This window comes from Heteronotia binoei, chromosome 2 (genome assembly GCF_032191835.1).
Source record: "Heteronotia binoei isolate CCM8104 ecotype False Entrance Well chromosome 2, APGP_CSIRO_Hbin_v1, whole genome shotgun sequence".
NCBI lineage: Eukaryota > Metazoa > Chordata > Lepidosauria > Squamata > Gekkonidae > Heteronotia > Heteronotia binoei.
Genome location: NC_083224.1, coordinates 143,578,002 through 143,604,802, shown reverse-complemented (window position 1 = coordinate 143,604,802; position 26,801 = coordinate 143,578,002). Strand labels below are relative to the sequence as shown.

The following is a 26,801-nucleotide window of genomic DNA, read 5'->3' as shown; positions in this document are numbered from 1 at the left end:
TCAACCTACTATGAGGTGTGCAGCTGACTTTGGGCCAATCACTTTCTTTCAACCTAATCTAGCTCACAGGTAGTTATGAAGTTGAAATGGGCAAGGTAAAACCATATACACCATCTTAAGCTCCTTTGAAGAAAAGTGGGATAAAACTGTGATAAATGGAAACAAATGAATCCATAAGTAGTATTTCTGTGCCTGCATAAGAACCAGAAATTCAACAGGTTCCATGACAAGCTACAACATGCTGAAAAGTATTAAGGGGGTGGTTTGTGGGATGTAATCATTTGCTGTAACTGGTAAGGGCTCTTTGACAACAGCATTTTTTCACATGACTATTAAGCAAGAGAGCCAACTGGTCATGAATCTTTCATCAAAATTAGGAAGGGAAGGAATGAAAGAGAGGAGAAAGAAAAGCAAGTAGTGAGAGGAGAAATGTTGAGAACAAAGGAAGAAAGAAAATATAAAAGGAATAGGCTGAGGAGACAGTGGTAAAGGTGCTAAGGAAAAGATATGAAAGCAAAACTGAGCAAGACTTGAATGGAGGGGAGAAATAAGAGAAATGGTAAGAGAGAGTGAGAACAGAACTGGAAGATGGAAAGGGAGTGGAAATGAATTATTGTGTGAGAAAATGCAAGCAAACAAAAAGTCAAGAAAATGGAGGCCAAGGGGCACCTGCAAAAAGAATAATGATCCCCCAATAACTGGGAGAAGAAGGATAAGTAGAGAATGAAAGAAGGTCAGAAGCACATTAAAGATGAAAAATAGCATTATCCTTTGGGATATTTCCCCCCACATTGCTCCTTTTTTTATCAGAAGTCACATTTCCTACATCACCCAAAATAAAAATTGAGAAAGTATTAGATGAAAACACACCATAATAAAGAGTAGGCACAGCAGACACACACACACACACACACATACAACTGTGACATAAAGTCAAACTTCCCAATGTTCATGAAAGGTTATCTCCTTAGACTATGCATATCTTCTGCTATCTAATGCAGGCTGGAAATTGTGTTTACATTTCTCATATTTTTTTTTCAATCTGGGTATGTGGCAATACAGATTAATGGCTCTACTAAAGTTTGACCTTCCATTCATTTTGTGTTAAGCTTTCTGCTCGTGGGTGGCGCTTTGTAGTTAATGTAGCCAAAATCTTTTCTCTTTCTTTCCCTAGAGGAAAAAAAGATACTCTGAAAACAGCCTTTTCTAGGCATTACTGTTTCAAATGTTTACTTTTCTCAGTTAATAGCAAAGATAATGCAAACTGAAAATTTGGGTCATGGTTTATAAACTGGGGACACATTTCAAGCGAACCTGAACATATTTATGGACAGAGGTGAAAATTGAATGAGATCCAGTAGTTAAGGCCTGCTATGGAATAAAATGGATATGTATCTGACTTCTTCCATCTGTAGGTTATTAAAACATTAAACAATAACCAGATCTGTGAGGTGTGTAAATCCCAGGCGAAGCAAAGCAATAAAATTTATTCTGAACTAACCCCACTGTACAATTCAAACCACAGTGCTAGTTAGCTCACAGCTAATGGGGTGTGTGTGTGTGTCTAAGGCTCTAGAACAAACAATTTTGGACTTCCTCATACCATTAGCCCTGTCTTATTGAGTCACTATCTATCCATCTATCACATTTTTTTCACCCATCTTCTGAGATGTTCAAGGTAGCATGCATGGTTCTCCATTCATTGTTCTGTCCTCACAACAACTCTGTGGGGGCAGGTATTTGGAGAGAATGTAGCTAACATGACCTCAGTATGCTTCACACCGGGGATGGGGTGGCATTTCAGCATTGGTCTCTCCAGTGCATCTTCACTGATGCAAATGAAAGAATCAACCCTATAAAAGCTCACGTATAGGAGTTGTGCATGTAAGGAATCCAAAACTGTCTTTTCAGGGTCATATAAGGAATACCACAGAATGTATATCAAAGCCAAAATGCTGAATTTGGAGTGCGACAACTTCAAATATATACTCAAAAACTGTAGAAGTCCTATGGAATAAGCATGGAATGGGGGAGTAAAGATGTTGTGTCATGACATAATTGAACTAATCAGCTGAAATGGGTGGGGGATCTCAGCAAGTGTCAATGAACAGAGAAGCGTGTAGATTTATTATTACAGTATAACAACAGCAACCACCCCTGCATGCATGGTAACATACAGGTGGTGAAGTATTTCAATGGCATAATAACTACTGACATGCAAATTCTCCATTGCTACTCCACATGCATCTAATGTGGGAACAAGATGATTTGCCTGCTGAGAATGATGCTAGTGTGGAACCAACCTGGACAAGAAGAACTGGGTTCAATTCCCCATTTTGCTGTGAAAATCAATGAGTGAGTTTGACCTTTAAAAAGTATATCTGTTTAGGATTGCACTGTAATCCTAGGGTGATTAAGGGTGGAATTCACTGCCACAGGAAGTGGTGGTGGCCACAAGCATAGCCACCTTCAAGAGGGGTTAGATAAAAATAAGGAGCAGAGGTCCATCAGTGGCTATTAGCCACAGTGTGTGTGTGTGTGTGTGTGTGTATACACATTTTTTTTGCCACTGTGTGACACAGAGTGTTGGACTGGATGGGCCATTGGCCTGATCTAACATGGCTTCTCTTATGTTCTTATGTAAATGTCCTGTCTTTTCCAGCCTGACCTATTGCATAAACCTGGGGGAGAGAGGCCATATGCAATGCCCTAAACTCCTTGGAAGTGGATGAGATTTTTAAAAAATGTGATGGACCATTTCTCTGATCCCAAAAGCAACTGTCATTTGCATCATATAAATCAGTAATAAAATGCAGGATTTTTGATTAAGGGTAGTTTTTCATATGATCCGCTAATGATAATTGTATGATTGCTCCTAACTTAATGTTCCACTTGTGGGTTATTTTACATGAAAGTTTGTATTTTACTAAAGAGATTATAACCTTCCTTGAGAGGTATGTTCATCATCTTCCGCACCATTGACCCATCCCTTTGGGAATATTTTCCTTTACCTATATTTCTTGGTATATTCTGATTTTGCACCCATTCATGCAATGCCTGATTGTATCTTTTGTGCAGGCATCAGGTTGAAAAGCACATTTTCAAAAACAGCATATAGAAATCTCCTGACTTTGGGCCATATTAATTTGGAAGTGAGTGGCAATATTGAACTAGGTCCAGACTACAAATTAAAACTATAGTTTCAGTAGCACAGTCAAAACAGTTTAAAGATTAAAGTAAAAATGTAACTTGTGCAGGCTATTAAGTGATTGATCACACTGATACAAGTACCTTGGAACATAAGTTTATAGTGACACATCTTATCTGAACTGAAGAGTTTGCTTTATGCATTATGTAGAAATGATTGATTTCACTTTTATAAAAAAGAAAGAAAGAAGCAACTTCTATTGTCTTATATACCTTTTCTGTTTTGAAAATGAGGTACATAAAGGAAGTTTTCAACAAGAGTGTAATCACTGCAAATCAAAATAAGTCCTCAACAGCTCCAGTCTCCCTCTGCTGTTAAATGCTATACTTTATCCACTGAAAAGCAAACAAGCTGTGGTTAACTGAGTTTCAGACAAGATTGGCTCAATGATGCTGTCACCTACACCAGTCTAACTCTGCTGGTTTTAATGTTATATCCCAAGTCAGCTTGTAGCTCCCTTCAGTGTGGCGAGGGGGAGGGGGGGGAATAGCCAGCTCACAATAAGAAACCTTATAAGTGGTCCTCGAAATATGACAAAGATTAGATTTTACAGTTCCACTATTACACACAAAAAGGAAAAATCCTATTATCTGAATAACATAAGGAGCCTGGAAGCCTGTTGCCATCCAAATTTATAGGGGACTTGATGCAAATGTAGACAAATGAGATTGTTAAGCGACCCCTTAACTGGAGGCCATTTGAGTTTGAAGAGCAGTGTGTCATGATTATCTCTCCAAATCCATGTGAAATGCTGTCCAGTACCAATGCTCTGTGCCCAGTTTACAGCAAAAGCGGCCCTATGATGGTAAGATAAATCTGTGACTCTTGAGATTGAGAATTGCTGATTATCATTCCCTATTCTATTACAACAATGCTTATTTTTCCCATCCTATATATATATCTTTCCTCTATGTGTGTGCATATGTGTGGGTGTGGGTGTGAGTGTGATAGGTAGATTACAATCACATGCTGTAATTATATGGTGACACTATAAATCCCTTCTGCTATCTTAGCTGTGTAGAAACTGGTGTGTACTGGCTGCTTTCATGGTACTAAACACAAATGTGGGAAACAGAGCATGGGTAACAGACTAAGCCAAACATCTGTAGCATAGATCAGCAAAAGCTTATTTTAAGGAGAACCAAACCTGGTATGTGAGCACCAGTAGATCACTGTCTTCCTATGCAGCATATGATATGGTCCAAATGCTTACATTATCAAAGGTTTCATTATACTTCAGCCTAGATGCTTTCATGAATTGGGGTACCACCTTAGGTGTTTAGGACTGTGTACAATAATGGAGAACTGAACTGTTCTAACTGTTCTGGACCTGGATCTCAAAATGCCCACTTTCTCAAGCCAGCCTTGGCTGATTTCTAACCAAGTGAAGTATGAATATCATGCTTCAGTAACTATCTCCAAATATACCCTTTTTTTTTGTACTAAGACTCTTTCTTGGTCCAAACGGTCAAAATTTAAGATGCCAAGGGGAACTCAAAACCTGACAGTTCCGCTTATGTTTGTTCATCAGTTACAAATGGGGAAATAACTTTCCATCATTTATTTGGCTGTTCAAAAGCAGTTTTAGCCTATATGTTGGGTTAATTTTCACATATTCAGACAGTGCAATTGGCCATGTTTCATGCTTGCATTTCTGACACAGAGTTCTATTTTCTGCCTCCTCTACATGTTGTCATCGTATGCTGCTGGGCAGCCAATCAGGTAAATAAGTAATAAGCAAAATCAATAGGTAACTCATTGGCCAGTGATTATAATTTTTTTTTAAATTAAAGCCTTACTGATTGGTGTTCATTTAAGTCCATGGTACCAAGGTTATTTCACATATGTGCATTTTTGCACAGCCTTATGGCAGGTCCTGTTCCCCTCCCATGTCATTTAATTACCCACCATCCAGAGTCCCAGCCATCCAGACCTCCAGGGGAGAGTTAATTTCATCTATTGTGCAAAAGTGCCTTTAAGGCAGGAAAATAAATGCCACCAGTTCAAGAAAATGACACTAAACCACTACATCTATAGTGCAGTTGCAGTACTATTGTTCCAGTAACTATTGAACCCAAACAGTGAACCAAACAGATCTTAAGGCACACCTCACAAATGATTGTGGCTGTTGAAGATAGTATGTTCACTTGCTGAACCTGTTAGCCATGAAGTTTACATCATCCCTAGTTCAAGCTGGACTGAAGGTGCATAGACAAAGATTGTGAGCTGCTAGGATAGACTTTTGGTGGTACTTATGATGCAGAGACTGCAGGCTACCAGCCATGTATGGTAGGCAACCTGATACCCAGTGTGTTGCTGCCTAGCTCTAAGCACAAACATGGATTGTTGAATATCAAGCACACTATAATACCTGACTGATGGATTGCATTTGTATGCATCAGTGATCGCAATATTTGAATACTTTCTAGCAAAAAGGTGAGGAACAAATTAATTCAGTTTCATTTGAGACAAGTTGTAAATCTCTGTGCTAGGGCAAATGTCTCGGAAATAATTTCCATTTCTGAGACTGGGATGGCTTTCTTTGTTTTTAGTCTTGGGCTAGACCAGACCTATAAACTGGGGATATAATTGGGCTCTACTCCAAATCTTTTTAGTATTGGTCTGCTTTAATTTTTCCTGTGTTTGGTATATTTTATTTATTTGGAGACAATATGTCCTGATTCTACTAATTTGCAAAGTTATGACCATATCATTCTGTAATTCCATCATAGGGTCAGAGGTAATCTGTGTGCAAGTTGTTAACATTATTTACACATCTGCATAGGGAGCATCAGAACTGCCCACCTGCAGTTGATTGACATATTGCTTTTAGCCTGCAATATTATTGTTCTGAACCTTTTACCCATATAAAAAGTACATTGCCTAATAGTAACTTTTGAACATTGTAAGGAAATAGCTACAAGAGAAATTTGAGTGAATCACATATTCTCTGTTTGCACATCTTTCTTGATTAATGCCTAAAGAGAAAAATGAACACCTGCCCAGCAATGCACACAGAGCACATGCATATCTGCATGCAGGAAACACATTAGCTTCCCTTTCAAAAATGACACAGGAAGTCCAAACATTGTACAATGTAAGTCACTTGCACATCTTCGTTTGGTGCTTCTCTCTAATCGCCTGAGCCACCCTGAATCTGCCCTTGAAATAGTTTGATATATGGTCGTGGACAATATGAGAGTTGAAAAATGTAAAGAATGTGGTGTTCTTTTTATTTGCCAATTATGACCCAATGCTTCAGAGTTTCTGTTAGTCTGTTTTCAGCCTTATCTCTGACACTACATAAGGGTTATAAATCTGCCTTTGAGGAGAATATTCATGATTGTAAATCAAGTCTATGACACATTGATACTTGTATTCATTGTATCAGAATGTATCATTGAGTGATACCAATTTATGAATGGAATTTTTCCCTGCCTCTAGTTCTAGTTCACATTAAAGGAAGTTCCAATGACAGACTACATAGTTCAGTTTTCTTATGAGGTCGAACCTGAGACTTGTATATTTGCAGTATCTGTGTATTTACTATGTTTTTCAAGACAGGGGGCATTCAGAAATGGTTTGCTATAGCTTGCCTCTGTGTAGTGACCCTGGTATTCCTTGGTGGACTCCCATGCAAATACTAACCAGGGCTGACCCTGCTTAGCTACTGAAATCTGATGAGAAAGGACTCGCCAGGTTAGGGTGTGTATTTACTTATGGATACAATAAACAGAGGGCATCTAGCCAACACACACATATCCAGTGCAGGTAAATCAACATCAGCTCTTTCTCTCAAAGCATTCATTTCATCCCCAGTGGTCCTTTAGCAAGCTACCTGGAAAACTCAGATGAAAGATGACTTTGAATTTTACATCCCTTCTGCTTGACCCCCCAAATCCCTGTTTTAATTGTCTCTCCACTTTGTGTGATTCCTGTTCTTCACATGATTATTTTTGTCTTTCACCTGCTGAATTCTCACCATAAAATGTATGCATTTTTAAAGTTTATTAGAGCAGAGGTAAATGACTGGTGCTTGCACAGGGGACTACCTTTACCTTTTTTTAATATCAGTATTACACATGTATAAATGTATAATGTACAAATATATGGTGCACATATAACCATAAGACACCTGAATAAAGTTTGAGTCCAGTGGCACCTTTAAAACTAACAAAGTTTTATTCTGGGTATAAGTTTTTGTGTACATACAAACAAAAGCTTATACCCAGAATAAAATTTTGTAGGTGCCACTGGGCTCAAACTTTGTTCTGATGCGTCAGACCCCACCTGAATCCATATGACACCTGGTTACAGGAGAAACAAATCTATAAAAGCAGCTGCAAACAATGAAGATCTGAAAGTGTTGACAAATATATATAAAGGAAACAAAGTAGAAAACATTCATTAACCCATAACTGAATTATCTCTCTTTTGCCATTAATGTGACCATTTCGAACCATTGCTCTGCTTCTATCCAGAGCTTGTGGTGTATATCCCAGTTCAATGGTCACCTACAATCAATGCTCATTGAAGAAATATGATCTAGCTTCAGCTAGCCTTAGATCATCGATACTCATGGCCAAACATCAAGTTAAACATGTTGGAATTTTGCATATTTATATTGTATGTCTAGGCAATGTCTAAAGTTCAGTCATTATAGTGTTAGATACGTTTACTTGTCAATCAGACTAGAGTTGATGGAATGTTTATCGGAGGATTGAAAAATAATAGTTAAAGAAGAGCAGTTGGCAGTTCTGTGTTAGGATCTGGAGTGAGCTGACTGAGTAACAGCTTGCTAGTGATAGCTTAGAGAATGTAGTCTATAATGTTATTATTTTCATCCCAATGTCCCTACCCCGTTAGAAATAAAATATGTTTTTCATTATTAAAGATCTCTCAACTCTTTTGTGATCCAGCAGTCCATTGAACTATCTGGGAAAGTTTAAATAATTTCCCTCACAAAATTTCCAACAAAACAAAAGGTGGTCTCCTTTTCACTTAAGATATTTATCGGTCATATGTATCATTGCAGTGATACAATAAAGCATATACAATGTTTACATTCCATATGATGTAGGGTGACTTATATGACTGATAATGTATTCTGAGTTGACCAAAGAAGGTGAAGAGGACATTCTTGAATATTTTATTATACATAGAATTTCACTTATCTGCTATTCCAGACATTAATGAGTTAATTGAAAGACTTGCATATTTTTTAGTAAAACCACACTAATTTTGCAAGGCAACTGTTAAAAATATTTTCTCCCCCTTAATTTCACAAGGGAAGCTGAGACTTTGCAGAGTTTTCTCTCCTTACAAGAGGGAATAATTTAGATTTTCTTCCATCCCTGTCAGAAGTTGAACAGACGAACAAAACAGATTCTTCAGAGACAATTTTACACAGAGTTACATCCATCCAATTCAATTATAAATTAAATTGACTAACGAACCATAGCTCATTATGGGAATCAATTACTCAGAACTGTCTTTGGACCAAAAACGTGGAAAATAAAAAATAATGGTCATACTTCAATATACCAGATTGTCAGTGTTTGAGAGCTCTGTTTTTCTCTGGGTTGGCATAGTCCACCGCCAAAAAGAAATGATAATCATTTGTTTTACTGCTTGTAGAGAGAGTCCTGTTTTATAAAGACTAGTTAATTCTTGAGTTGGATCTCTTTGGGACCAGCACTTTAGGTTTTATCAAGATAACAGGCTAGCCCTAGAGTAATGGTATCACAGGGAGATCTTTCAGATCAATTTATGCAAATATGTTATTAGAAGAAGTCACATTTTAGCCCCTGGTACAGACCAAACAATAACAGTGGTGGAGAATGCTATGAGGTAGCACTGAAGGCATATGGTTAATAAAAAATCATCCTTCTTATAAAGGAATAAGCTGGCAGACCACACTGGAGTATAACAAGGTCGGGGAGGGAATCATATTCTGTCAAACTGGTATCAAATGAGGATTTTATAAAAAAAACCTTTTCCCCACTCCTCTGCTTATTATAAAACAAATGAGAGTATTTGTTTTTAGAAGAAATTATGCTGTATTAAATACAGTTTTAAAAGTAGGCTAGAAACAGAGGAGATTGGACAGAAGCTTCCAAAATGCATCAGCTGAGCTGTTTTCTCATTGCCAAAGGCAAGGTGATAGCCAAAATGCATGCCCAATGACCACCTTTAAAGCCAGTTGGTTTCTTTAAGGCCATCTTGGGTGGGTAGCTCTCACTTCCAGGCAATGGATACATGAGAAGAGGATGTGGGTGTGCTTTGCTGGTAAAGTTCATCATTTTTTGTACACAAGGTGCCCTTAGCTAATGCTGCAGGGCTTTATCTGGAATCAGTATGGAATCAGTACTTATATTACTGTTATAGATGAACCAATAGTAAAGTGGTTTCAAGATTTCCAACTTTTACATGTAAATTATTTAACATAAACAAATGAGAAACGCCTGTATCTATAATTTTATTTCTATATGAAAAATGGTAATGTGGAGTCTTTTTCTACTTTATAAAACACTATTTGAGAGGTAGGTTTGAATTTTAAAAATTGCAGGTTTGCTGTACGTAAATGTGAAAAAAATATAGTTACGGATTCCATAATTGTTCTGTGGGACACAGCAGAACTAATGGCATGCAGTAATGGAATGCCTTTTTCAGACATTCTAAGAGAGGGATAATGAATGCATTTGGGAATGGGGAACCTGGGCTGTAGTAACAAGCTCCACCAAAATCTATGCTTGTTCAGTGGAATGCTTATATAGAGCCTATGAGCATAGTGGTCTCTCTACAAGATGAAGAATCCTAATTTTCAGTATTCCTGATCACACAGAGAGAGCCCTCAGTTTTGTACGGGCATTCAAATGAACACGGGACAGAACGTGCATGGGACAGATGCACAGATTCATTATCTCCACACACATCCTCCCCAAATAAAGGTCTGAAAAGGCCTTTATTATCACTGCTATTTTATTTCCTCAGGTATCTAAAGAAGTAAAGAGTGGCTAACGAAAGCTCATACTGTACTACAAATTTGATAGTCTTTGATAGAGCCAGTTTGGTGTAGTGGTTAAGTGTGTAGACTCTTATCTGGGACAACTGGGTTTGATTTCTCACTCCTCGCACCTGCTGGAATGGCCTTGGGTCAGCCATAGTTTTCACAGGAGTTGTCCTTGAAAAGGCAGCTACTGTAAGAGCTTTCTCAGTCCCACCTACCTCTCAGGTTGTCTGTTGTGGGGGGGGGGGGGAGGTAAAGGTGATTGTGACAGCTCTGAAGCTCTGAGATTCAGAGTATAGGGTGGGATATAAATCCAATATCTTCTTCTTCGTGGCGCTACTAGACTCTTGCTCTTTTCTACTACTATTTTACTGTACAACTATTCTGAAAATCCAGAAAACAGTAAAAAGAGAGTGCATAAGTGGTCCATGCTGAACCTCTCAAAGCTATGTCATTTCAGACTTGTGTGTGTGTGTAGACAGAGAGAGAAAATTTCCACTCTTCAGCAAACTTATGGAATTCACTCCTACAAGATGTAGTCAGGGCCATGGAGGAAGGTGCTGCTTATGGGCTGTATCCTTAAACTGCCACAGAGTCCCATCCTGACTGCAGCCCTGTTCCCCATGACTTTTAGTTCATGCTGTTCCAATATTCTCCAGAATTGCATTTCCAGGTGTTAAAAGCCCTCCCTGGTGCATCTGGCTGCCCTGTATTGATTAGGGATGTGCAGCTCAAAAAATTGTTTTTTTGATCCAGATATCAAGGAACTGGAAAATATTGGTAGTCCTGATTTTGCAGGTTCCAAGTAGTAGTTTGGTATTTGGATCCAAGGGTTTTTGATTTGTTATGTTTTGTGGGGAGGGTCTGATATCTTTCACTTTTGTTATTACCTGTGGAGAACCTTTCCAGAGTGCTAGAGGGGCTGTTTTTAAAGCTACTGGCACTAACGCTGACACTTGTGACTGCTCTTTAAATATGTTGTACCAGTTCTATGGGCCCCTGAACAAGGTGCCCCCAGCCATCTGTCAAGTACGCTATTTCTCTGTGTTAGATCAATACATTTATTGGCATCCAATTCCACTCACTCTGTTTTAGAATCTTCTCTTTCCCATAGTTGCATTTCAAAGCTGGCTCCCCACCCCCGCTTTTCTCGCCTTTCCTTTCTTTTCTCAACTCTGGGTAGAAAACGTAGGCATGCAAGTAACTTTGATGATAGAAAGAAAGGAGGCACCTCCCCTGAATTGTACCCATTCATACTGCTTGTCAAGAGACACAGGAATGTATGGGAACCAGAGAAGTTATAACCGCATAATAGCAATGGGTAGTATTTTGAATATCTGTAGCAATTCACAATGGTATGTTATGACTTGAAGCTATCTTTTCTATTGCCTTTGAAGTAGCCCTTAAAACACTATGCTGTGTGACACTCTGTATCACTCTCAAGGTATCCTACCTTGAGCCAACAACGGATTATCAATAAAACGAGTCTTTGTATCAAACTGCTTGTTTATTCAAAATACCGATGCCTGACACCATCCTCCATTGACTCCTATGGGGGGAATGTTAGAATCCATGCCAACGTACAACTTGAGAATTGCCAAAGCCAAACCAGTAAAAACACTGTTGCAAGCCTAGCAAATGTTAAATCAGAGTTGAGACAATGTATAACCTGAGAATCTACAGCAATGTCAAGCCCAAGAATTCACAACAAAAAGCAAACCTGACACAAAGCAAGTTGAGCAGATAACACAATTTCACAAAATCAACAAAAGCAATTTTAAAGGGTATAATCTACGACAAATCAACTTGGTAAACTGATAACAAGCCTGGGAATACACAGACACTGTGGGGGAAAAAAGGACAGAGGAAATTTTTTAAAAAACAGTCCTGGGAGCTTTCAAATGCTGGCTCCCAATACTCCCAAGTTTTTGGGGGACCCATATCCCAGAAAATCCTGGATACCACCCAGAGACCCTATATGCAAAAAAAAAAAAAAACCTGATAATTTTATTTTCAAATAAATACTGAGCTTATCCCTAGTATCACCAAAGGAATGTCAGTGAAGGTGTACAGTACCTTTGATCTGATTGAGATTATTCTTTTTATGCAGCACCAGTGTTTATATGTACATAGCCTACAAGGACTTTCAACATTTACAGATCTTTTTGTACAGTAAGTATTAGTGTGTGTCTCACTCTGTTTCTCCTCTTCATAAACTTCACTGTTGTCTATTCCTTAGAAAGAAATCTGAGAAATAAACACTTGAACTCAAGTTGCCAACACATCTTCTTTGATTACTAATTTCTGTTCCTGAAGTAAAAAAAGAAATTGCCCACTGGCAGTAAGCCTTCAAAACATCATCAATGAAGTTAATCCATATAATAGCACAATTTACTCCTGTGTTGCTTTGAAGCACTTTTGTAGGTGAACTTTCCCTTAACAGAGGGGAAAAAAACCCAACATTTCCAGACATGTGGCCATACATGGAAACAGAAACAGGAGAATGTGGATCAAGGTTCAGCAATTTAAGAAGCAAGGTTTAAAAATAGAGGTTTAGGAATTAGAGACCAGGTCTTTTGGCTTATAATGGATAGTTTTTAAAAAAGTGGGTTTGCTTGATATTCCAATGCTCATTTCGCTCTTCCTCCAAACCTTTGTTCCCATTTACCAATCAAAATATTTTCTTCATGATTTATCAGTATTTTAAAGCCACTTCTAGTATACATTGAATGATGAAATATTAATGAGTTCCATGAATTTCTCTCTCTCTCTCTTCAATAGGAGCATGTTTTATAAAATACCAGGGTTATCAGATAGAGGATAACTTTTTTTCATGGTAGTTTTTTCCCCCATACTCTCCTTTCTGGAGATATGCAAAGAATCCCAGTTTGAGGGTTTGCAAAAAGACTTGTATTACATTACTGTAGTTCTTGGCAAACTCTTCTGCTATTTTAATTTTAACCAATTAGAACAGCCAATCTTTTTAACTTTAGAAGTATATTAAAAGATATCACATTCAAAGGCTGGCCATGCACTCAATTAATTACTGGTGTCCAGCTAAAGGTCTACCATTAGCTATCACCATGACAACCTTTGGGAGACCTCTGCCCACCTGTTGCAAGACGGCATTAGGCAGTTGGTTCCCGCACTAGGCCTCCTTCTGGCCTGTGGGGAATTTGTACTAATTAGAATTAGTTGTCCTTCTGTAGTCCAGCTCCTGACACAAATTGCATTCTGTAGCTTTTTGTTCCACTCGAGTTCACAGACAAAATAGCCTGTGCCATGTTTGAAATGAAGCAAGGCAATATGAAAGGATTTTGCATAATTGGTTAATATACTTTAACATTTTAACTAATATCCTTCGTGTTGGTTTCTTGCAAAGAAACAGTGTTTGCTTTCTTTTCTCTCTCTCTTTTTGCTTGATAATTATTTATGATCACACACAGAGGGTAATTTTAATGCTGCTTGTTCAGGTGTCGTTAAATCATGGTCAGGCTCAACTGCATTTGAAACAAAACAAGTGACCTTTAAAAATGATAGTTTGAAATGGGCCCTCTGGTGATGGGGAGCTGCAGAAGTACAAATTGCAGCATGGGGAAGAGAATAAAAGCACTTTCACGCATATCAGGAGAATATTACTTTATTTATTGAGACCAATAAAGAAGGCCACAAGAAAGTGGAAAGATTAAGCAAGCCAGGTAAGGAGGAGGCTGTTGATAAAAGTGCATGCTGCTATGAAATACTGGGATTGCTTCATGCAAACTCCATACAGACTGGAATTGTTTCTTGCAAACTCCATACAGACTTAAATCTTAATTGTTGTTTTCCTTAACTGTGATTCAGTGTTACATCTGAATCCCTAATTTATGTATTGGTTGCATATCAGGATGTGAAGTGATGTTTTGAAGTGGATTCGCAGCAGGATGGGCAGCAAGAGAGAAAGAAGGACTCAGCACTTCCTGTCACAGGGCTCAGTTCCAGCCAGAACAGGAAGCAGATGTTCCTGCAGAATAGCATTGTCTCAATAGGGGTTTCTGTACACAGCACTTCCACTTTCTACCATTCATTGCACTGTTCTCCACTGTTCGGGGATGAGGTTTTTTTCCCTGGCTATATAAGAAGTAGGTCCTCTTTGCTTTTTGTTCTGCTCTCTGCTTTGAAGCTATTCCTGCTGTGTCGCTTGAACCATTTCAAAGACAGATAGGCAGCCGTTGACCTGAAAGATAGCAGTCATCTGTCTAACTTACTAGTTCGAGACCAGACAGTGTGATCTTTGTTGATCCTATCTTTTCACAAGTTTCAAAAATGGTTGGTGGATGGGAATCTAGAACTAAATGTATGCATGAGGGAAGTTTAACTTTCCAGCTTACTTCATTGTGTTCAGTTGGTTATTTTCAGCACTTTTGATTCCAATACTGGAAATACTCAGGCTGAAGGTAAAACATTTAAATCGGCCACATCCCACAGAGAAGGCTTGATACACACAAACACACAAAATGTTAGAAGTGGGGAAAGAGGAAGAACACACATGCCAAAGCTGCCACAACTCCCTGAGCCTCCTCTGCAGTGGAGAATGTTAACTGCTGGCAAAAGGGGGATGATTTCCCTCAACAACTTGAAAGTTGGCAGTCACAAGAATCCCTTGTGTACAATCCCTGAGAATTTCTTCCAAATTAGATGGGGACAGGAAAGTGTACAGGTGTGATTGTGTTTCTCACTGAAGCCAATGAAAATGAATAAATAATATAATAAAGAAAACAACAGATGTACTAACTGTAATATACTCTAATAAAATATTTTGGGGTTTTTTTTAAAAAAAAAAACCTAAATGAACCAAAAAATGCACTGTTTTTGTACATGTTTTCAGTTTGTTTCACCACAACCAAAGCAAGAAGTCATGTGAGCCATGGACACTGGTGTGAGCAGAATGGTTCTGGTTTCATTACTTTGCTGGTGTCTTCTAGTGAAGTACCAAGATCAGTAGCTGCAGCAGACAGTGTAAGCATTTTTTATAACCTTTATTACTAAATCCTTGGCAGTAATACCTAGAAGGTTTTTGATTATTACAGATGCAATCCTCAAATTATCCTCTGAAATACCAGAGACAGCTCGAGTCTTGATAATGACCAAAATGTAACCAATATTGCTTAGGCCCCAGTTTTTGATGACAGTAGAGGCTGCATTCAAAGTTCTACAGAAGAGGAGCAAATGGCCTCCTTGCTTACTTCCATGATCTGAAGATTGAGTTTCCATTCAAATTGGAGCATCAGTTATTGAGTAATGCTTGTGAAACATGAGAGCAAGGTATTTATACCGGATGTGCTTAGGTGGCATGTACACAGTTGCTAGCTGAGGATTAAAATTTCACTATGTTGCTTTTTTTTTTTTCATCCCCAAGAACTACTTGAAAAGCAATAAGGAACAGAATGCAAAATGAGGCCACAGGATTCAGATATAAAACTGATGAAATCCATAACCTTGATGTCTGTTCCAAGGGCATATTTCTTCACAAAGTGGTTTCACACAAGTTGTCTCTTCTTGATACTATGAATATTGAGGCAGGATACTGGCAGAAGCAGAAAGCTGAGTCATAAGATCCAAGTCATTTTTAAAGCAGGGGAAAGTGTTGTAGAATCAGAAGACAGTTTGCTAATTGTTTCAGAGAGAATTGACAGATACAGAAAAATAGCCATACTTACTAATCTGCTGCTGACTGCTTGGACAGCAAGGTTGTAATCCAATACACCTTTCTTGGAAGAAATTCTCCTGGTTTGAACATAGAATTTCCACTCTGCTGATAGTGGTGCCTTCGTCCAATGCAAGGAGTCTTTGGCCAGCAGAATATAATGGAGATCCTTACACAGCAAAAGATGTATTTTGGGGGGTGTGGTAACAATTCTGGTCATCACACCTTAAAAAAGATATTCTAGCATTGGAAAAAGTCAAGAAATATATAGCCACACATATATATATCTATTGTTTATCTGTTTATCTGTATCATGGTTTTACCATGTCTTGTTAGCCGCCCTGAGCCTGCCTAGGCGGGGAGGGCGAGGTATAAATAAAAGTTTATTATTATTATTATTATTAAGCCCTAAATATATAGCAATCCCAGGGGAAAAAATCAAATTCCAACACACTACTACAGAGCCAGCCATGGTGTAGTGCTTAAAGAAATAAAGCAAACAGACAGGAGAAAAGACTGAATGAATGAATGAATGAATGAATGAATGAATGAATGGGGGACAGAGTTGAAAAGAGAGAAGGAGAGAGAGAGAGAGAGAGAGAGAGAGGGAGGGAGGGAGGGAGGGAGGGAGGGAGGGAGGGAGGGAGGGAGGGAGGGAGGGGGTAGTGGGAAATAAGGCAACAGGGAAAAAGAAATATTGACAGAAAGAAAGTGAGGGAGTAGAAAATAAAACAAATAAAGAAAAAGGAAGGAAGGAAGGAAGGAAGGAAGGAAGGAAGGAAGGAAGGAAGGAAGGAAGGAAGGAAGGAAGGAAGGAAGGAAGGAAGGAAGGAAGGGACTGACAGAAAGAAAATGAATGAATGAAAGGGGGAGAGAGTTGGAAAGAAAGAAAGACTGACAAAAAGAAAGAAATAATGAATGAATGGGAGGGAGGGAGGGAGGGGGAGACAGTTGGAAACAAATAGAAAAAAAGAAAGAAAGAGAAATGAAATAGGAAGAAAGGAAAAGGGAGGGAAGGAGTGAAAGAAAGGAGGGGGAAAGCAAGAAAGAAAGAGAAAAGAAAGGGAAAAATAAAGAGACTGAAAGAAAGGGGATGCAAGCAACTCATCTGTAAAAGTGCTGACTCCCACAAAGCCCCAGCTCTGCAGCTTAGCCCCTCGAGCCCCGCTGGCCGGCTGGACGTCGGGAGGCCACCCCGAGGCCTGCCGGACAACACGACGTCAAGAGGCCCTCGCACAAGCATGGCAGGTCTCCCCAAGCCACGCTGGATAGTATGACATTGGGAGGCCCCCACTCAAGCACGGCAGGCCTCTCCAAGCCCCACCAGAGACCTGGACATTGGGAGGCCCCCGCACAAGCATAGCTGGCCTCCCTGAATTCTGCCAGGCAGCAGGGGAAGTTGATGAGGCTGAGCCAGAACGCTGCCTGGGCCAGCTGGAATGCTGCCCAGTCCAGCCAGAATGGCATTCCGATGCGTTCTGGCTAAAAAAAGTCCTGCTTGTGTGTCTCAGAAACTATTTTTGCTGCCCTTTACTTACTAGTCCTGTGTTCTGCTACACATATTCCCATGCTTGCATGCTATTCCTCTATAAAGTTCTCAAACTGTTGTTAAACCTCACATATGCACTTGTTCACCCACACAGAGATATTACATGCCTAACCAAGCTATAGGGTAGAAAACAGTCCTGTTGCAGCTTTAAAACTAACACATTTTATTGTAGCATAAGCTTTTGAGAAACACAGCTCTCTTTGTCAGATGTATGGAGGGTATGTAGAAACTGGCCAGAGATATATAGGTGGTAAGGGGAGAGGGAAATGGCTGCAGGAAGTGAGTGCCATGCAGATGCAAAATAGGTAGAATGTGCAGCTTCCTGTTGGATTTTGTTTTTGAAATGTAGAGGCAGGATACACTTTCCTGCTTCCATCTAAACAAAATCCAATGGGAAGCTGCTGAATTGGAATCCATTTGTAAATGTGACTCAATCAAACTTGGATTAAATAGGGACTTTGGATGGTTATCTTATTACCAGAAGTAACTGCCTTTCCCTTTCAGGTATTCCATTCAGATACATCTATTGAAGGAAGTGGTCTCACCCAGCCTGGATTGCACTACAATTATGCTACAATAAAATTTATGCTACAATAAAATCTGTTAGTCTTTAAGGTTCTATTGGACTCTTTTATGTTTTACAGTAACAAATTAACATGGCTAACGTTTCTGCAAACTGGAGGGATTTGCTAAGGCAAGGAGGGGGCAGGGAACTAGTTCTTCCATATGTGTGTACACACAGAATCAGTGAACAAGACCATGTGACTAGAGGAGTTTAGATGGGGAAAGGGTGATTAGGGAAATATAGAAAGGAGGGATAGTAGGATTCCTTACAAGTGAGCTGAAGCACCTTTCACATATACAGTGACACCCCAGTCTCTTAGACTGATTTCGCACTAAGGCTTGTTCCGGGTGGGGAGCCATTTTGCTCTCAGCACTTCTCTCCGTTTTCTCACAAGCTGCCATGGAGCTGCGAGTTGTGACGCCACTTTCCTGCAGGAAGCAAAAATGGTTTGTAAGAGGATTGTTAAATACTGGGTTCGATACATTTGAAGTCTACACAGAGCTGGCTTTATTGGTAACTACATACTAAGAAAACATGGTGGGACCGCACCCTCGCTTATATGCATGCAAAAAGAACCACCCCCAACTTTTCCTACCAAATCACAGCAGTCAAATTTCATGCCCTGACTGCTTATTGGCTACTTTCAAAGAGTCTAGATCTCAGACAGAAATACCATGTTGCTAGCATTCCCACGGTTGCCCGGTTGCACACGAATGTTTCCTGCCAAGCATCAAATCCAATATATAACAAACCCCCCCCATCCAAATTACTAACATAAGTAGTCTTCTAGATACCCTGGTCAATGGTGCTCTCTCTGTGAATGCCGGGGCTCTGCCATAGGAGGCGATGTTGCCAGAGCTGAGCTTGGTGCAACCACAACCAGGCTCAGCTGTGGCGGGGAAACTGGAGTGCTTGGCTGCGGCAGGGAAGCTGGATCCCCAACAGAACTTTCCCCTGTTGAAGGCAGGGGAGCCACTTTTCTATGAGTCTCAGACACTGGGCGCAGTGTTGCCAACTTACCCCCAGTCTGTGGTAGCTCCAGCCCTTCCCTGTCCTAGTCTACCTCATTTCCTCTGGGCTTTCCAGCTCTTCCAGGAGCATTCTACAGTGCAGCTGGTCAATGTGCCAACGAAGCAGTTGGCCTCCTTCAGCCAACACCTTGTAGGAATGGGGACCAGTGACTCTTATCACCTTGGCCAGCACCCATGCAGGGCCACTCACAAAGTTCTGGGTGTACATGGGGTTGCCCAGAAAGAATCCTCTTGGTTAACTGGGGTAGGCAGCTGCTTTGGAGCCTGGTCAGAGTGCAGCCAGTCCAAACAGGTCATGAGATATCGGCCCATGAGGAGTTCTGCAGGGCTGTGGCTGGTGGCTTAGGGACTGTTTGGTCATGCACACCATTCTCTCGGTCTGCCCATTAGTGGCAGGGATGGAAAAGAGTGGACCGAATGTGATGAATTAGATAGCGCCCCAAGACCTCCTGGAACTCTCCGGATGTAAAAGCAGTTCCATTGTCTGTTATGACCATGTCAGGAGGCCTGTGGGTGCTAAAGACCTGTCTAAGGGCCCAGATGGCAGCTTGTGCTAAAGTGGATGCAATGGGTATCACCTCCAGCCATTTAGTGTAGGAGTCCACCAATAAAAAATATCTGGCTATGAAAGGGGCTGGCAAAGTCTTAAGTGTAGCCTCGCCCAGGGTATGTAGTGTGTGGGGCGCTCAAGGGATCTGGATGCATTACCTGGCAGGCTTGGCACCTCTTCACCCATGTCTCAATCTCCTCATCCAGACCGGGCCACCACATGTAGTTCCTGGCGAGGGCCTTCATGCACACGATCTCTGGGTGAGTCTCATGTAGGCCCTCTAAGACTTGCTTCCACAGCGGTGAAGGAATCACAACATGGCTTGTCCAGAGTAAGCATCCCTCGTGGGTTGATAATTTGTCCTTCCAGGAAGTGAAAGCCGTAAATTCCACCAACCCTTCCCCACCCAGTCCAGGACTCAAGAGAGGATGCAGTCAGGGGAGGGTGAGATATAAATCTGATCAAATAAATAAAATAAACAAATAAACATCTGAAGCATGCAGTGGCCAGTCAAGCAGGGTCTCAATAAGCATGATCTGATGTACCGAGACTGGGTCAGGGTCGATGAAACTGAGCAGAAGGCGGCTGAGTGTGGCTGCATGGCCCATTGATTTCCTTGGGCAGTAGATGAAATCCTACTGGTATGCAGCAAGGAAGATGTTCCAGCATATGGCCCGCAGCGAAAGTATCTGCGGGGTTTGCCGGTCCGGGGTGAGCAGTCCAAGCAGCAGCTTGTGGTCCGTTGCAATGGTGAAAGGGCACTCATATAGGTAATTGCAGAATTTCCTCACCCCCACTATGATTGCCAGTGCTTCTTTGTCAATTTGGGAGTAGTTCCACTCCACTGGTGACAAGGCGAGGAGTAGGCCACTAGCACCTCCCGGCCATCTGGCAGCTTATGGCCCAGGACTGCCCCAGTGCCATAGGGGGAAATGTCACATGCAAGGACCACTGGCAGGGTTTCATCAAAATGGTGAATGACCTCATTAGAAACACGAACATCCTTGACAGCCTGAAAAGCAGCCGCCTGCTTCTTTCCCCAGACCCACTGAGCAGATGGTGGAGTGGCTCTGCTAGGGCAGCTTTGTGGGGCAGGAATGAATGATAAAAGTTCAAGAGGCCCAGAAATGCCTGTAGTTCTGCCTTTGAAGTTGGGGTGGGGGCCTGTACAATGGTGCAGATCTTCTCTGTAGTTGGGTGGATTCCAGCAACGTCAATTGCAAAGCCCGAAACTCTACTCACAGAACGCACAGGGAACACTTTTTTCTCTCTTCACTCTTAAGTCAGCAGCCTTGAATCATTGTAACAGAGTGGAGGCGGCAACCAAACTTTTCTGTGGTGGGGGTAGATCAGAACGTCATCAAAAAACAGCTGGACTCCGGGGGTTCCTTTTAATTTAATTTAATTTAATTTTGCGATTTTAGAATAGTCCATGAGGTTCTGGAAAATTCTCAGAGCCACTTTCACCCCAAATTGCAACTGCTTCACTCTAAACCTCCCCCCAAATGGGTGACGATTGTTTGTGCCTCAGCTGTTCTGTCATCTACAGGGAGCTGCTGGTATGCTTGGGCTAGGTCCAGCTTGCCAAAGATTTTGGAGCCAGCCAGGGAAGCCAAAACATGGCTGACTACTGGGACTGGGTATGCGTGGTCCTGCAACATTTTATTAATTGTGCACTTGTAGTCCGCACTGATGCAGATATCCCTGTTGGGTTTGATAGGCATCACTATCAGAGTCTCCCAGAGAGTGTGTGGAACTGGTTCCAGTACCCACTGGGCTACGAGGTGGTCTATCTCAGCCTCTATTTTGGCCTTTAGTGCGAATGGGATGTGCTTCGTCTTCAGCTTTATGGGCTGCAACTCTGGATTGAGTTGCAAAGATACTGGGGGACCCATGTAGCAGCCTAGAGCTCCATCAAAAACCTTGGGGAACTCTTCACAGATGTGTGCAAAACTGTGAGGCTGGGTCTGATTTACCCCTATGACTTCTATCCTGAGGGGCTCAGAACATGCCGGTCCAAATCAATGTTCCCTCTAAGCTGTGGAGTCTTGTGAGCAAAAATTCTACTTTGTGAGCTACTGGTTAAGGTGCATGCAAAGTAGAATTTCTTTCTGTGACATAAATCCTGACCAATGAGTTGATGCAACTCTGGCAAAATGTATCAATAGTGTGGTGCTGGCTTTCGCAATGAAATTATGCTGGGTGTGAAAGCCAATTAGTATGTATATGTGCCAACCTGTGCCAATGTGTCATCAAGGGTATATAAGATTGTAACCATCCTGAAAGAAGGTTTGGTATGCAGACTTTGGCTTAGCTCTGCTCTCTGGTTATTGCAATAAACTTTCTTCTTCTTCTTCACCTGGACTTTAGCTGCATGCCTTTTATTTACGAAAGACATTCAGATTTGCAGATTTGTACAGCAGCTTTCATGAGTCACTGCTCACTTCTTTGCATTGTTGTGAGGATAAAATAACTGTGGAAACCCCATATTCCATGCCTATGTCACCTGCTAAAATATAGCTGCCATCTTAAAGATCCTTAGAGGTTCAGTAGGCACTAGAATGCAACATAGGAATACTTATATATCCCATACACAACTCTCAGTACTTCCCTTCAGCCCTGTTTAGTATTTACTGAGATATGAGGGCTGGGCTAAGCAGGCTCCGGAGCTGCCTCAGACGGAGTCAGGCAGCCAGCACGGCCCCCAGTCCCAGCGTCATCATGAGCAGCGGCAGTGGCGGCGGCTCTTCCCGGTCCAGGATGAGCTCCTTCAAGGACCCCACCAGCAGCGCCCCCTCCACCGCTCCCACCTCGGCTACAGTGCCAGGCGGGAAGCCTGGGGGGCCCACAGGACCTGGGTCAGGGGGAGGCAGCAGCAGCACCAGCATGGGCGTTGGTTCCTTCCCGGGGCTCAAACTGGGGCAAGATGGCAGCAAAGTGACCACCGTGGTGGCCACTCCCGGCCAGGCCCCCGATCGTCCACAAGAAGTCTCCTACTCCAACATCAGGGTCATTGGCAATGGGTCATTTGGAGTTGTCTACCAGGCCCAGCTGGCGAACTCTGGGGAGCTGGTGGCGATCAAGAAGGTGTTGCAAGATAAGCGGTTCAAGAATCGGGAACTTCGGATCATGCGGAAGCTGGATCACTGCAACATCGTTTGCCTGCGGTATTTCTTCTACTCAAGTGGGGAGAAGAAGGACAAGGCTTATCTTAATCTAGTCCTGGACTACGTGCCCGAGATGGTCTACTGAGTGGCTCGCCACTTCACCAAAGCCAAACAGACCATCCCCATCATCTACATGAAGGTGTACATTTACTGAGATATGCCAAATAAGAATTCTTTTTACTTTACCATTGACTTAACTGTCTTGCTAGAATATTTCTGAATACTTGCCCTCCCCCTTCCAGGTATTTTGATGGTTGGTTCAAGGAGGCCTCGAAGCATGTGCAAAGAGGGAGTATGAAAATCATTTGTCAAAATTGTATGAATTTGTAATTCATGATAGGCATGAGGCAATTTGAGGAAATAGTTTTCTACTGCTGACGCTGCTGTCAAAATAAATGTGGGGAAGATAATTATAGCAATTAACAAAATAGATAATTACACTTTGTCATGGGGTAAGGTTCACTTTGATTTCTGATTAGGAAGAGATCAATAGCAAATGAAATGCATTTCTACTCACATCTGATTAATGTCATTGCACAGGCAAGAGTAACACTTTTTCATGCAGAGCAGAAGAAACAAGGAAGCACTGCATTGAGAGTCAGTTGCTCTGCAGCTCTAATCCCTGTATTATGTATATTCAGCTGCTCTGCAAAGAAATCCTATGTTGAGTTTTATCATTTGGCACATCAGATGCTCATGCATCTGGGAATTTACAGGCAAAGGGCACAACCCAAAGAGCTGCTTACATCTTCCATTCCTTTAAAATGAATGAGGCTTAGACTAACAGTAGCAAATAACTTCTGGAGGGAAAACATGTATTTGGGGAGTGGGCATATCTAAAAGATGGCAGTGCAATATCCTTTTTGGTTAAAAATGCAGTACATTTGAACACTGTTACATTTTTCTACTGTGTACTAAGATATGCTCTATGACAGGGGTGGCCAAACTTGTTTAACATAAGAGCTACATAGAATCAATATCAGATGCTTGAGAGCTACAAGATATAAATATCAAAAGTCTGAGAGCTGCAAGACAAGGAAGGAAGGAAGGAAGGAAGGAAGGAAGGAAGGAAGGAAGGAAGGAAGGAAGGAAGGAAGGAAGGAAGGAAGGAAGGAAGGAAGGAAGGAAGGCAAATGGATGGGAGATGGAGAGATGGAAAGAAAGCAACTTTAACTTTAAATGCATTCTCCAAGCTGCTGGCTGTCTTGACTTGGAGAAGTGATTTAAAGCAACAAACGCCTTCTCCAAGCAGGCCGATGGGGTGGGGAAGGACTTCAAGAGCTACATAATGTGTGAAAGAGCCACAGGTGGCTCCCGAGCCACAGTTTGGCCACCCCTGCTCTATGATCTTCTATAGATACCTTTGCATTCAGCTTGTGAGAGGCAGAGAGAGAGTTCAGTTTGTAAGATCATTGTAACACAGATGGAACTGAGATGCAGTAGTTTTGTATTATGAACGGCTTGTTCTTACAGGTCACTGTCTTTCTGAAGGCTTGGAGGCAATCAGGGCCGTCCCTGCCACTAAACAAACTAGGCAATTGCCTAGGGCACCGGCCTTCTGGGGCACCAAACTGGGCACCCCCAATGTGATTCGGTGATGTTATCCATGCTGGGTGGGCACCAGAAGTTAGCCTTGCCTAGGGTGCTAGACAGTCTAGGGCTGGCCCTGGAGGCAATGGTACACTTTTCAAGTTTCATGAATTAATTGACATCTCAATTATAGAGCAGCCAGCCTTACTTAGTGTCCTAATAAGGCTTTCACAAAGAAACCTGAGTTTGTTCTTAACATGTAGAGAGTAGCTAAACCAGGACCTTGATCAGGCCTGTAGTTCAAAATCCCAGGCAATGAGTAGATTCTGTTTTACAACGTTTTTACCAAAACTATGAACCCATCAGGACTCTTTATGATCAGGGATTATTACTCTCAGAAAATTGATATTTGGGCATGCAGTCGCAGAAGAGTCACTTTTGGAAGGAATATTGGTTTGGAAGAGATTAGTGAATGCACATTTGCTGAATACACACTGCACAAAATGGACCCTGTGTGATCTCAGTATTGGGCTGGGTTGAAAAAGATATTGACTCCCTAAGACTGCAGTCCAAAGGAGAATCGTACCCTTCTAAGCCCTCTAAAAAATACCATATCACCCTACAGTTCAGAAATTGTTATAGGTATATCACTCTCAGTCAGACACTTGTGGTTTGATTAATTGATCTCAAGTGACATTTATCCTAGCATGTTGCCAGTTATAATCACAAAGAACTACAATATGGAAGAAAAAATTGGCAGCTTTGTATATGACAGGATAGCATCATGCTCATTTGACAGAGGTGGCAATTGGCAGTTCATCATAAAGTGACCACAATGGCTTTTTGGTTTGAGATGTGTCAGGGAGCAGCTTTGATGTGTTTTTTCTGTGCCTGGTTTCAACTCTAATACACATGGAGCAATATTAGATGAAAGTACATTTCTTTCAGGGCCGGCCCTAGGGTGCATAGTGCCTCAGGCAGCCTTGCTGCCTGCCGCCCCCCTCCACAGCGCCCCCCTTTTTGCCTCTACTGCCCCCACGTTGATTGTGAGCATGCTGGAGGGGTGGCATAGGAGCACCAGTCTCCAGCGTGGTTTTACCCACCGATCAGCTGATCGACGGGAGGGGATGGCCTTTAAAGAGCCTCGGGAACGAGGTCCTTCACCACTGGTTCCTGGGTATTAAAATCAAGAGGAAGGGAGGGAAGAGGAGGCTGGGGAGGCAAATAGGCATTTGCCTAAGGGGTAAGGGGGACGAATTTGGTGTAACTGCCCTGCCGGCGCCCTAGGCAATTGCCTAGTGGGAGAGCCAGCCCTGATTTCTTTCACCACAAAAATTTCAATCCCTAAACATAGTTTGCCCTTTGAAGCCCATGGGTTTAGAAGAGTATATATAACTCTGTGTAATAATAATAATAATAATAAATTTATTTTTGTATCCTGCCCTCCCCCGCCGAAGGCAGGCTCAGGGCGGCTAACATGACACGATATATACCATGATAGTAAAATACGATATTACAACAACAATTAAGCAATTAAAACAAATAAAATTACATTCATAAGTTAAGTTAAAATTAAATAGACAGTTAAACCATTGTGAATTATACATTTCAGTGCTACAGTTCAACTATATCTAGGAAGGCTAGATGTCATTTCCCAGGTTTCATCTTAATGCAAGCTGAAAGAGGGCAGTTTTACAGGCCCTGCGAAACTGATTTAGGTCTCGCAGGGCTTGCACCTGTGTAGGATTGCACTGTCAGTACAGAAAATCTCACAAGATCAGAGGATTTTCTTTCAAGGTAATTTTGGACCTAAGGGCTCACGTAACTTTCTCTAGAAAGCATGCACTGAATTACCATGAGCCAAAAATGCTCATGCAAACACTCCGACAATGCAAGTCAACTACTTGAGGCAAAAGGTGCAAGACAGAATTATATTAACAAATATGTAGTTGGTACTTTCAAATGTGAACTCTGCACAATCCATGCATGGTTTTACATATAGCACTGACTGCAGAATGTATTGTGGGGGTATTCTTTAAGGGAATTCCTTTGCAGATGGGCAATTGTTCAGCAAAAAGATCTGACAGGTTACAGTTATTCTAATATAATAACTCTAAGGAACCTCTCATTCCTATAAAAACCTGCCAGTCAGTTGACATTTCAGAAATCCTTCTCCGAATTCCTACACTTTATGATCTAAGATGGATGGTTGGCGACAACTGATGGGGCCTTCTCCATGGTGATGCCTCTGCTGTGGAATGCTCTCCCCACAGCAGTTTATGCAGCATCCAGTTTGTGGAGTACACAATTAATATGTAGTTCTAGCAATCAAATAAACAACAATTTGAGGACTCAGTGTTTAATGAGGAACTGTTCACTTATTACAGTCCTAGTCAGAAACTTCAACTGACACAATCTCAAATAACAACTAACACAATTTCACATAGTTTTTCAGCTTAGTTTCACTCCTGATACCTTGAGATAGGGTTGCCAATCCCCAGGTGGG

General features: G+C 41.4%; 2 protein-coding genes across 2 annotated transcripts in view; both read left to right on the top strand.

Annotated features, from left to right (window-relative positions):
- LOC132566777 (uncharacterized) overlaps positions 1–26,801 on the top strand; it is a 434,283-nt gene that overhangs the window by 301,733 nt on the left and 105,749 nt on the right. The window lies entirely within an intron of this gene.
- On the top strand, positions 22,480–22,910 carry LOC132567661 (glycogen synthase kinase-3 beta-like). The gene has a single exon (XM_060233341.1). It carries the CDS (start codon positions 22,485–22,487, stop codon positions 22,848–22,850), a length of 366 nt encoding a protein of 121 aa, XP_060089324.1. The 5' UTR covers positions 22,480–22,484; the 3' UTR covers positions 22,851–22,910.